This window comes from Triplophysa rosa, linkage group LG14 (genome assembly GCF_024868665.1).
Source record: "Triplophysa rosa linkage group LG14, Trosa_1v2, whole genome shotgun sequence".
Lineage (NCBI taxonomy): Eukaryota > Metazoa > Chordata > Actinopteri > Cypriniformes > Nemacheilidae > Triplophysa > Triplophysa rosa.
The window spans coordinates 17348910-17361767 of NC_079903.1; the positions used below are offsets into that span (position 1 = coordinate 17348910).

At 37.8% G+C, this 12858-nt stretch overlaps 3 protein-coding genes across 3 annotated transcripts; all 3 read right to left on the reverse strand.

The window, feature by feature from the left end:
• Positions 1-648: 648 nt before the first annotated feature.
• On the reverse strand, positions 649-1620 carry LOC130564954 (olfactory receptor 52E4-like). Its single transcript, XM_057351434.1, has one exon. It carries the CDS (start codon positions 1609-1611, stop codon positions 649-651), a length of 963 nt encoding a protein of 320 aa, XP_057207417.1. The 5' UTR covers positions 1612-1620.
• Positions 1621-5545: 3925 nt separating this feature from the next.
• Positions 5546-6517, reverse strand: LOC130564922 (olfactory receptor 5B12-like). Its single transcript, XM_057351382.1, has one exon. It carries the CDS (start codon positions 6515-6517, stop codon positions 5546-5548), a length of 972 nt encoding a protein of 323 aa, XP_057207365.1.
• A 3171-nt stretch (positions 6518-9688) lies between these two features.
• Positions 9689-10660, reverse strand: LOC130564473 (olfactory receptor 52E4-like). Its single transcript, XM_057350555.1, has one exon. It carries the CDS (start codon positions 10658-10660, stop codon positions 9689-9691), a length of 972 nt encoding a protein of 323 aa, XP_057206538.1.
• Positions 10661-12858: the final 2198 nt, after the last annotated feature.

Genomic DNA, 12858 nt, shown 5'->3' on the forward strand with positions numbered 1-12858 from the left:
TTTTTTCCCCATTGTGGGTGTTTTGTTTTGAATTATTAAAGTCTTGTTTTGCATTAACCCCTTCACTGCCTGCCTGCAATTGGGTTCTTTCCACGCCAGCCTTGACATTCAGCCTCGATATTATGGCATTGTGTCAGCAGTCCTGTTCTTTGTTTATGTGTGTACAATGGTGGTAAATGCTGTATTTTTGATGTTATTTGTAATATCTAAAAGCCTTCAGAAACCTGTATATTATTGCATTATAAATCTGGCTGTGTGTGATGTACTCTTCAGCACCACTACATTACCCAAAATAATCAGCAGATATTGGTTTCAAGATGGATCTTACATTTATACATTTCATGTATTAAATATTCTTTATTTTCCTGTTTGTTTAGTCTTGTGTTATGGTCAGTATACAAGCAGAACACATTCACACTTTGAAATAAGTACACTTGTATTTAGGACTGTATAAATAATTGAATCAATAAATAAAGAGAAGCATATCACTATTGTCCCTACTTTTACACATAAAGATCTTACATTAGTCCACTGATTCCATTTCAATGTACTTCAGGAAATGTTATCCAACTTATCTACTACTAATTTATCCTCCACATAAACAATTTATTGCTTTAATTAGAAAATACAAGAACATGTAAAATCCAGTCAAGTTGGTCCAGACCTATTTTTAAACACTTTTCGAATTAAATCTCTTATTTCAGCTGTGTTTAAAACATAAATAATGGGATTTATCATCGGTGGAACAGCATATGCCAGAGATGTACTGAGGATTCTTATATTGGCAGGAAGAGTGGTTGTTGAAGCAACCATATAAATGCAAAAAAGGGGAAGAAATAGCGATGCCACCAACAGCAGGTGTGTAACACAGGTCTTCAGAGCTTTTAAACGTCCTTCCCAAGTTGTGACTTTACTTAATGCTATAAAAATGCCTAGATATGACAGAACTATAAGAATAATTGGTGCTACAAGGTATAAACCCATGTTAAGTGCTGCCATTACATTATTAATGGTTCTGTCATTACATGACAACTTATACACGGGCCCATGATCACAAAAAAAACCCAGTACTACATTAGTTTTACAAAATGAAAGGCGGTTGATAAGAGACACAGTCAGGGCAACCATAAATGCATTAAATGCCCATGTCGCTGAGAAAACTACAGACATGACTGTGTTAGTCACAATGGCATGATATCTGAGTGGTAAACAAATTGCAACGAAGCGATCGTATGCCAGAACAACAAGAGTGCTACACTGCATCGTAGTAAAGAAGAAAACAAAAAACATGTTTGCCAAACAAGCATTATAAGAGATGTAATTTGAGTCAAAAAGAAAAGTCTTCATCATGTTAGGAATCAATGCATTAGTTTCACCAAAGTCAGCCAAAGCCAAATTAATCACACCAATGTACTTTGGGCTGTGCAGACTCCGTTCAACAGCTATGAGGAGAAGCACTGCAGAATTCCCAATCACAGCAATGACGTAAGTGCAAAATAAAAACATATAGAAATAGCGGCTGTATTGGATACCTGTGAGTCCAGTGATGAAAAAATATTCAGGACGCACAAATGACATATTGAGGGAAATACTAGTATTTATGGCATTCATGGTAACCTTGCGTTTGATGTTCTGCCCAAGCTGAAAAAAGAAATTTCCAGAATAAAATGTAGGAAGTTCACAAACTAAATAAAAATAAATCCTTGAAATGTACCTTAAGGCAAATTTGTAGATCAATTTGCATACAAAACAACATAATATTAAAAACACAGACCTGTGCACATAAACATAAAGCGAAAGAACCTGAATTAACATTGACAGTTTTGTGAGTTATAAAAAATGCTTTCCTTGTTCCGTCATGCAGCAAAGCTCACTGAGTGTTTGTCATTTGAACCTAAACTTATATATGCTTTGATACATCTCATGAGATGTATTTAGAAAACGAAATGATGTAACACTTGCATGTTTGATTTTTTTTATTTGATAGTGATGTGAGGCCAAGTATGGTGCCACGACTGCCCCCAATTAGGCCACGACTGCCCCCCAATTAGGCCACAACTGCCCCCCAATTAGGCCACGACTGCCCCCAATTAGGCCACGACTGCCCCCCAATTAGGCCACGACTGCCCCCCAATTAGGCCACGACTGCCCCCAATTAGGCCACGACTGCCCCCAAAGCATTTGTAGCATGCTTTGGCCACTGCAGTAGTAATGGATGTTTTGTATACCAGCCTGCAAATACCACCTAATTTAGTTTCTCTCTTGAATATGTAATAATATATCACTAATATATTTGTGGTTGTTAACAACACCAACAATCAGTTAAGTAGTAACCTAAATAGCTTTAAACAAAAAACAAAGGTAAATAATTTACTCTTATTTACATTGGACTCTATTTAAATTTACACATTTGGCAGACACTTATCCAAAGCGACTTACATTGCATTATACATTTTGTTTCTGACTATGTGCAATCCCCTGGGATCGAACCCATGACCTTGGCATTGCTAGTGCCATGCTCTAATCACTGAGCAACAGGAAAGCTAAATGGAATCTTATTTTGAAATCTCATTTATGAAACTCTATGAATCTAATTGTAGATAGTATGCATGTATCTTTGAATGAAACAAAATTACCTTTATAGCAGGCTAACACTGCAAAAGAGATTCTGCGAACCGTGACGTTTGAGCCTTGGCCCTCTGCGCCCGCCTTACCCCAACCCACACACTTAACCTTATTTTACCTTACTGTGCTTTCCTATAGTAGTGCGCATACATCATTAAACCATCACACTTACCACATGATACATTTACAATGCTACTCCAGACTTGAAACGCAACAAGCCGAACAGCACAGCAAGACAAATTAACAAGCGATACAAATACAAATCATTATTACACATATGCATTACGATCGGCGTGACGCGTGTATGTGCTCTTCAACAGAATAATGGACCGGGTTGCACACATGACCGACACTGCCTCCCAGTCTGATCATAAAACCAACACAGACTAACGTACACAATACCAGCTTACAAAGCAACACCTCATGAGAGCGCTCTCAGCAAAGAAAACCTACACTAGCAGACAGTAAACACAGATTCACCTGCGAATAAACTGTGATTATAATAAATCTTAACATTAAACTGGTAACGTTACAGTGAACTAAACGTATGGAACTGACCGTAGTTAAATTTACCATTTATCTGATAAAATGTCACTGTTATGCAGAATAATAGCAAATATGCACAATATGTTACATTTAAAACTGACCAGTCAAAATCACTCGTCTCAAACTAAGCTCACATCAGCAACCAGAATGAATTGAGGAATGGCGGCCTAATAAATCATAAATAACTTACAATTTGATGATCATATTACTTTATAGCAAAGTCTTCCTCCTGTTGTTTTGAATAACGTTTATCAGCTTTTCTCTTTTTTTTCCGAGACTTGATAACAAAGTTCATCCACAGGCTGTTAGTGTTTTGCGTTTTGAATGACGTTTTCCGCATTTCTTCTTTTTTAAGTTTGGCAAACATTCTTCGGGTGCTTCTTCCGCTTTACGAGATTGCTGGTGAACAACCCCCGGATGGTGGAAAGTTAGCAAAAATTCTGCTTTCCTGTAGCTCAGTGGTTAGATCATGGCGTTAGCAATGCCAAGGTCATGGGTTCGATCCTAGGGATTGCACATACTTAAAAACAAATGTATAGTATAATGCAATGTAAGTCGCTTTGGATAAAAGCGTCTGCCAAATGTGTAAATGTAAATGTAAAAAACAAAGCACGCCCATTTAGAAAGATGATATGATTTGTCAGTTTTACTGTCACTCAAAATTAATCTCTCCCATTGATGTACTGTACTGTCATCCAGTGTTATGCTAACAGAAGCCGACCTACGTAAGCGCACGTTCGACTTCTTGCAGCATGCGCAGGCTGCGCAGACAGTGTATGACATCGCAGAACTGCGACTGCTCCGTTATCTTGAATTACTCTCGTGAGACTTGGAAATCTCACGTGGATTGATTGGATAGTAATCCTCGCCTTCCTTCATATGTTTCGATCAGATTGACATTGACAAGCTCATTCAGAGTCTATATAAATTAAACTTCATTCCGTTACGACACTGCAAGGTAAACAAATGTTGTACATTATACAATAATAATAGAGTGTAAATTATTAAATGGATTCCAACTAATTGGGACAATAAAGACCTCTCTACTACCCCTAACCTTACCACGTACTTTATTATTAAACACCTGTTAGCCATTTTCAGATATTTTCTTCATTTTTTGGAAAACAAATGCCTGTATGATCTGATGTGAAAACGTAGTTCGGCAAAAAGTGGATTCGATCTTGCATTCATATGGCGTCAGAACTACTTATCACGTGTCTTACTCACTACGCCACTGAAGCAACTGGCGAAATGTTGTCGTTTTTAGGCTCTATATTTTTTTCTGGGGGAGGACCCACTCACATCTGCATATGGGCTGACCAGATCTGAGACCAGTCATCTAGTAATTTTCTACAGTATTAGACGGCCATGAATAAAACTTGGATGCGGGCCACCGATCCCATATGCACCTGCATACCCAGACGCTATGCCACATCCTGACCTGCTGTTTCACCGACTATAGGCAGCACTTTTATAAAGATTATGGTTCATGCTTACACAGAAATAATGAATAGAGAAAGTGTGTGAAAATAACCTGTGTCCACTCTATTTGTTTTTATTATTTTTGCTATATTTTAGAGACATGTGGTTGCCTTTGTCATGTTCTTCAGTCCCTAGACCAAGTTCTATCTACTTGAATGGGTAAGACAGATATCTCTAAAATCACTAAAGAAGGTTATATACAAACATTTAGTCCAAAACAAAAACAAAGCAGAAGGATGATCTCTTTATTATTGTAGACCTAAAGAGTCACCTTAAGCAAGAAACATCAATACGCTTCAGATTAATAGGTGCATATATCTGGGATCATGTGAAAATTGTGCTATGTAAAAACATACAGAGGAAAACAATAAACCACAACAAAAACAGAGAAACACAGTCAAAGTCAAAGTCAAAATGGATACCTGATATCAGAATTCAAATACCAAAATATTAGGAAATAACATTATTTGATTTACAAAGCCAAGTGTTTCATCAGACTGTTTTGCACAAATACAAATAACTTAAATTCACCCCATACTACAATGTCAGATTGGGTTTATTTTGACTCATGAAATAGCAATATAGCCTATGTATAGATTGTTTACAGAAAGCCATTTACATTGCATATGAAACTATTCAGAATGTTTCTGTTTTGCTTGTTGTGTCAGTAGGTTAAGGTGCATGAAACACACTTATTGCCTGTCTGAATCATTGCTGTTCTCCACATTTACACAAAAGAACAGAGAATCTACATGTCCGACTTGAAGCTTTTAGTCTTTACATAAATGTATATTTAATGTTACCACATGCAAAATGTAATATATTTACTACTAAACAGCCTTAACATAACATTTAATTTTGTCTTTACAACAAGAGATGCAGTCAAATCTAATTATGTTATATTACACCCTACAGACCGCTTTTTCAGTACTTTTCTAATTAAGTCTTTTATTTCAACTGTGTTTAAAACATAAATGATGGGATTTAACATTGCTGGTACAGCATATGCCAGAGATGTGCTGATGATCCTTGCATTGGCAGAGAGAAATGTTGTTAACGCTATAATGTAAACACATATTTTGGGAAGAAAATATAATCCCACGACCAAAAGGTGAGAAGCACATGTCCTCAGAGCTTTAAAACGTCCTTCCCAAGTTGTGATTTTACTTAAGGCGAGAAAAATGCCTAGATACGACAGAACTACAATGATCAGTGGAGCTACAAGGAAAAGGGATGTGTTAAATTTGGCTATAAAAACATTTATGCTATTATCATTACATGCCAACCTAAACACAGGTCCGTGATCACAAAAATAACTTTCAATGACATTGCTTTTACAGAATGAAAGCCGGTTGATAAAATACACAGTCAGACTCGCCTGACAAGCGTTACATGCCCATATCGCTGAAAAAAATAAAGACATGACGGTATTAGTCACAATGGCATGATATCTGAGTGGTAAACAGATTGCAACAAAGCGATCGTATGCCAGAACAACAAGAGTGAGACATTGCGTACCAATAAAGAAGAAAACAAAAAACATGTTTGCCAAACAAGCATTATAAGAGATGTACTGTGAGTCAAAAAGAAAAGTCTTCATCATGTTGGGAAACACAGCATTTGTTTCGCCCAAGTCAGCCAAAGCCAAATTAAACACACCAATGTACTTTGGGCTGTGCAGACTCCGTTCAACAGCTATGAGGAGAAGAACTGCAGAATTCCCAATCACAGCAATAAAATAAATGCAAAACAAGAAAATATAGTAATAACGGCTGTATGGGATACCTGAAAGTCCAGTGATAAAAAAGTATTCAGGATGCACAATGGAGATATTTTGGGAAAAACTGGTATTTATTGCATTCATGGTGTTTACAGTAGTAGCTAGAAATGTAGTAGAAATGACCTGAAAGATATAAAGATTTGTAAATACTCAAAATTCACAAAAGTAGCACAATCAATCTTATATCATGAAAAACCTATAACTGCAGTATAATGAAATCACAAACCTGCATAAACGAGATAAAAATCCAAATGACTGACGTTTTGTCTATGAGTTACTCAGCCATTAATGTAATATTTTTGTATTGTCTCCTTGTGCGCATTTAAAGACTTACTGAATCGCCTTGGAATGTGCAGCATTATTTGATGTAATATCAACTCAAAAATGCAGATAGCGCGAGACATATAGAGTGGCCCCTCCCCCTTTTAAAATAACCAATAGCATTTCATTTACAGCACAGTCAGCCTCAGCCTGGCAAAGCTGCATTTAAAGGGCTATTTCACCGGCAAATCAAAAAAAAAAATTGCTCACCCTCAAGGCATTCTAACTGAATACGGTTTTCTTCTTTTTGAAGAATATTGCAGTCAAAGTTATAATACCACGTATCCTTTTACTTCCAAGCGGTAGAATGGGAGTGAATGGTTGTGGACTTTTTGAAGCTCCAAAAAGTACATCCATCGATAAAAGAACTGCTCAACTCAGCTCCATGGTCTTAACAAAGGTCTTCTGAAGCAAATCGATGCGTTTGTGTAAGAGAAATATCCATATTGACCGCGCTATTAATGTTGATGTCTAGCTTCCATGAACCTGAGGCTTGTTGTCAGGGTCCTGTCCTTCCTATTCGGAGTTTTCGTGTCTTGTGGACAGGGTCGTGACAGTACCATTTCTTGTGTGTGTGTGTTTCGTCTTGTGTGGAGACACGTGGCGGTTTGTTTTGACATTTCGCCGCGTGTCCTCCGGTCTTTCGCCTAACTCCGCCCCCTTGTTTCTCCGTTTGTGTTTCATTCCTCTCTCCTGTCCCATTATTGTTTGAGTATTGTCACCTGCCCGTCACCCTCCCTGTGTAATTATCCTTCGTCAGTGTTTCCCCTTTATAAGTCCTGTGTATTCCCAGTCCTGTGTCGGTTCATTGTCGTTCTCGTCGTGCCGTGTCCTCCTTGTATCGTGTGGATTTTCCGTGGTCCTGGTTATCCTGTTCGTTGTGTTTGTGGACTTATTATTTGGACTACTGTGTTGCCTGGTTTGTTTTGTCTCCCTGCTACGGGAAGTATTTTAGTTTGTTTCCTAGTTTTGATTTGTTCTGTTTTTCCCCATCGTGGGTTTTTGTTTGTGTTTATTGTTTATAATAAAAGCTTTTTGTTACCCCTGTACTCCCGCTGCCTGCGTTTGGGTTCTGTCTCCACATAATCGTGACACTTGTTTTTCCGGCAAATGACAGTGACGAAAGCTCCCGCGGAGAGATGATGGTATCCTATTGGATCAAAACGAATAGAGCCTTAACATACAACATTCTGTGTAGACTTGAAACGGGTCAGATACATTTTGTTTTCTCAGCGGATTTGCGCATATGATCGCGCATATGATCAGCTCTGTGCTATCATTTGTGTCTCTTAACCAGAGCACACTCACGTGCAACCACTCGCGTGACACTTACGCGAAATTAGGACTTCAATGTTAATGTCTACACTGTCTGGATTATCCCCTATATCTCATCTAGTGCATTATGTATCATTCACCATGTAGGTCATAATAAATGTGCGAACAAGTGGCTGATTTGAGGTGCCACTTCAGCAGCTCTGCTAGTGAAGGTGGTGGGACTCTTCAGATTGTAAAGCAGATTTGATTGGACAAGATCTTTGATGAGAGGCTGAAGTGTAGTGTGATGTCATGGAATTTCTAGATTTATTTCAGCGCACGTGTCAGTTTTGAATGGTTATATCTCCTAAATGCTCATTTTGTTTGCGCTCAATAGTATATCAGTTTATTGACATCCTTAAGGCTCTCTCATTTTTAATAAAAGAAAAAAACCTTTAATTTTGTTTTCACTGGGTTTTTAAATCATTTGATTGGATATCTGCATTATTGAATTTAAATATATATGTATCTCCATATTGATCTCTGGTGAACACTATGATGTAACACTTGTTGTAGTTATGGATATGTGAAAATAATAAACAGTATTCTGCAATTATAAACTTAATTTTACACGTGACACTATATTATACATATAGAAAGCTTTCATATTGTAGACGATACTATAGAGAGCTTTTAAAGATTTAAACATTGGTTCAGAAGCACTTTCGGTTTCATTTGATTAATTTTATTTTTAAATCTTGCATGTATAATTAAATCAAAAAGATATTTGTTTAACATTTTGATTCGGTTATAAATGTTCTGTTGGTTGTATTTTGTTCAAACATTTGTGCAATGTTAAAAAACTGAAACAGGAAATTCTTCGGGATCAGTGTTGGATCAACCTTGCTTACGATTTCCAAAGCGGTCTATAGAAAAAACACACCCCATTTGCAATAGATAACATAGCTTATCTCACCTAGATGAGTATAGGCTACAGTATAAGATGCATCACTGCAACCAGGTGGAACTTTTATAATGAACTTAATGTATGTGGCCATACAGAATATGACTATAACCTTAATAAAATAAAAAAATTGCTCACAACTACAGTACCTTTAATCTGCCATATATTCTTATAATTGTTCTACATTTCATTCATTTCAATTACAGGAACTGAGACTTAGAGGGTGTTTAGACAGCTCATGTTAAATTTTGTAAAGAAATAAATAGCAAAATGACAAACTGCAGCTTAAACACTTATTTATCATTATTTATTATCAACACATTATATGATTATTATTTAATTTGCAAAATCAAGTGTGTCATCATGTGTGTTGCACAAAACTAAATACACATGCTTACATTTACCTGCTATATTACAGGGACACATGACACAGTTAACAGTTTGTGACTAAACTTAAGAAATGTCAACATAAGCATAGATTATTCACAGAAAGTCTTTCAAATTCCTTATATTAAAAAATATTCAGGTTTTTTTGTTTATCTTGCCATGTAGTCAGAAAGATACAAGAAGTAACATACAGCACCTAGAGCAAAATTCTCACTTGACCGTAAATTTAACCCAATTATCCATTATATTCACTTTTTCATTTAAAAAGTTTTTTTTTAATTAAACAGAAATGACAAAATTTCAAATAAATAAATAAAATTAAAAGACAGTCAGTTTAAAACACCTGGTCCAGATCTGTTTTTAAATGCTTTTCGAATTGTGTCTTTTATTTCAGCTGTGTTCAACACATAAATCATTGGATTTAACATTGGTGGAATGACATATGAAAGCGATGAGCTGATGATTCTCGCATTGGGAGAAAGATATGTTGTAAATGCTATAATGTAAATGCAAGTCTTCGGAAGATAAACTAACCCCACCACCAAAAGGTGCGAAGCACACGTCCTCAGAGCTTTAATACATCCTTCCCAATTTGTGATTTTGCTTAAAACAAGAAAAATGGCTAGATATGAGATGACTATAATGGGAAATGGTCCTAGAAGGTATACACCTGTGATAAGCTTTGCGTGAGAAGCGCTATTGCTATTATCATTACATGCCAACCTGTACACTGGTCCATGATCACAAAAATAACTTTCTATTACATTAGTTTTACAAAATGAAAGACGGCTGATAAAATACACCATTATGATTATCATTACAGCAGTTAATGCATATATTGCTGAAAAAACTACAAACATGACAGTATTCGTCACAATAGCATGATATCTGAGCGGCAGGCATATTGCAGTGAACCGATCGTATGCCAGAACAACAAGAGTGAGAACCTGTGTACCACTAAAGAAATAAACAAACGTCATATTGGCTAAACAAGCATTATAAGAGATGTACTGTGACTCGAAAAGAAAAGTCCTAACTATGTTAGGAATCTGTGCATTTGTTATACCCAAGTCAGCCAAAGCTAAATTAAACACACTAATGTACTTTGGGCTGTGCAGACTCCTGTTAACAACTATAATGACAAGAACTGCACAGTTCCCAATTACAGCAATAAAATAAATGCAAAACAAGAAAATATAGTGATAGCGTGTGTATGGGATACCTGAAAGTCCAGTGATAAAAAAGTATTCAGGACGCACAACTGAGATATTGAGGGAAACACTTGTGTTTATGACATTCATAGTGTTAAGTGGCTGAAAACAGAAATGACCTGAAAGATATAAAGATTAGTATGAATAAGAATTCACAAAATTAGCAAAATAAATCACATCAGGAAAAATCATGCAAATAAACAACATACTGTAGGGTCAACCTGTATAAAGCTGAAAAGCTAAATCACTGTAACTGTTTTTCTATGAGCTCTGCTGAATGTTTACTGCTATTAATGCAATGATTGTCTGTTACTGTCTTTTGCACATTTATTCAGTTTGACTGGACTGAAGTCAAATACATATCCACTGATGCATCTCTGGAGATCATTCTGACAACACAATGATGTAACTTGCTTTGGCCACTGTAATGGATTAGATCATTTCTTTATTGTAGATTCAGCTTCTTTGCAAAACGTCTTGGTTACGTATGTAACCTCAGTTCCCTGATGAAGTGAACGATCTTGGTTTGATCTTGATAACCTATTGTCTCCGATTGTACTTTTTAAAGGCCAATGAATTTGGCGAATGGCGTAGCATGCCAGTCTCCGGCCCGTACATACGGGTATAAAAAGGAAGATGGCGTGCCCATTCATTCACCTTTTGGGCTGAGGAACCTGAGAGGCATTCCCGGTCACTGCAGCGGACGGCAAAGCGCTGTGGCAAGAAGGACACAACGTCTCGTTCCCTCCATCAGGGAACTGAGGTTACATACGTAACCAAGACGTTCCCTTTCTGTCGGTCTCTCGACGTTGTGTCGAACCGACAGAATGGCGTTCCTATACAAAACGCCACGGCGCTGCGTCATGAGTTCCAGCGGAGCGACACTGACCGGCCTGGGCGTAGGCCCAATCCATCGAGGTGCCTGAGCACAAGGTCCCTGTGCATACACAAAAGATCTCACGAGTGAGCCAAGACAAGCCAGTTGTCGAGATGGTTTCTCCCTGAGGGGAGCGAGAGCAGCCTCTGCGACCTTGGTAAAGGCATGGGGAGACAGGGCCAGACCGAAGGGCAGGACCTTGTACTGGTATGCTCGACCCTCAAAGGCAAACCGAAGAAACGGTCTGTGCCATCGGAGAATCGAGACATGAAAGTACGTGTCTTTCTGGATGTCGGATAGACGTCAGGATGCGCTTCTGCGTCAACATTCTGAACGGGAGCCTGTGAAGGGTCTTGTTCAGAATGCGCAGATCCAGGATGGGGCGCAGCCCCCCACCTTTCTTTTTGATTATGAAGTAGGGGCTGTAAAACCCCAAAGACATCTCGGCTAGAGGGACGAGCTTGATCGCCCCCTTCGCCAGAAGGGTGGCAACCTCGGCCCGAAGCACGGGAGCATTATGGCCTCTGCAAGCTGAAAAAAGCAGGACTTTACCACCATGTTAATCTGTTTATCAAATCTTAATCCATCATTGAAAATAAAACCCAGATTTTTAACCCAAGGCTTTACCGAAGAGGTTAAGTCGCCAAGATTTACATTTGGAGTACGTGAGTCCGATGGACCAAACACAATAATTTAGTTTTTTCTCTCATTAAAATTTAAATAATTTAAAGACAACCAGGCTTTCACATCAGACATGCAAGACATAAGTGCTTCCAGACCATTTGAACCTTAGAGGCAGATAGATTTGGGTTTCATCTGCATAACAATGGAAAGACAGACCATGTTTCCTAAAGATGGAACCCAAAGGGAGCATATACAGAGAAAAAAGAATAGGAGCCAGAATGGATCCCTGGGGAACACCACAAGACAGAGAGGCCACCTCAGAAGTAAAATCACCTATATTAAATATAGGTGATTATATTTTTTATACTCTAAAACTTCGATTTGTGAAATATGATTTAAACCAGTCTAGAGCACGCCCTTTTATCACTACACAGTGCTCTAGGCACGTAAGCAGTATAGTATGGTCAACTGTGTCAAAGGCCCCTTGCACTCCCCTTGGAATGCGTAATAATAGTATCCTGAGATTTCAAGGATAATAAAATTAGTTTTTAAATTGACTCGTGGGACTCGTGGGACAGTTTCTAATTCATAATCAGGGCTGCCGTATCGAGGGAAAGGTTAGGATAATTCTAGGTGGCCCACGCATTTGCCAGTCGGCACAACAAATGGACCCTGAATGGACCCCCATAAGTCTAAAACAATTTATGAATGTGTTTCAGCTCTATTATCAAATATTAATAAATTCTTATTTTTACTAACAAAGCTGTCTTGTCAGCTTGCTGAGAAT

Excerpts from the sequence above, each read along its gene's own strand:
- LOC130564954 (XM_057351434.1), bottom strand. The coding sequence starts at position 1,611 with ATGAATGCCATAAATACTAGTATTTCCCTCAATATGTCATTTGTGCGT.
- LOC130564922 (XM_057351382.1), bottom strand. The coding sequence starts at position 6,517 with ATGAATGCAATAAATACCAGTTTTTCCCAAAATATCTCCATTGTGCAT.
- LOC130564473 (XM_057350555.1), bottom strand. The coding sequence starts at position 10,660 with ATGAATGTCATAAACACAAGTGTTTCCCTCAATATCTCAGTTGTGCGT.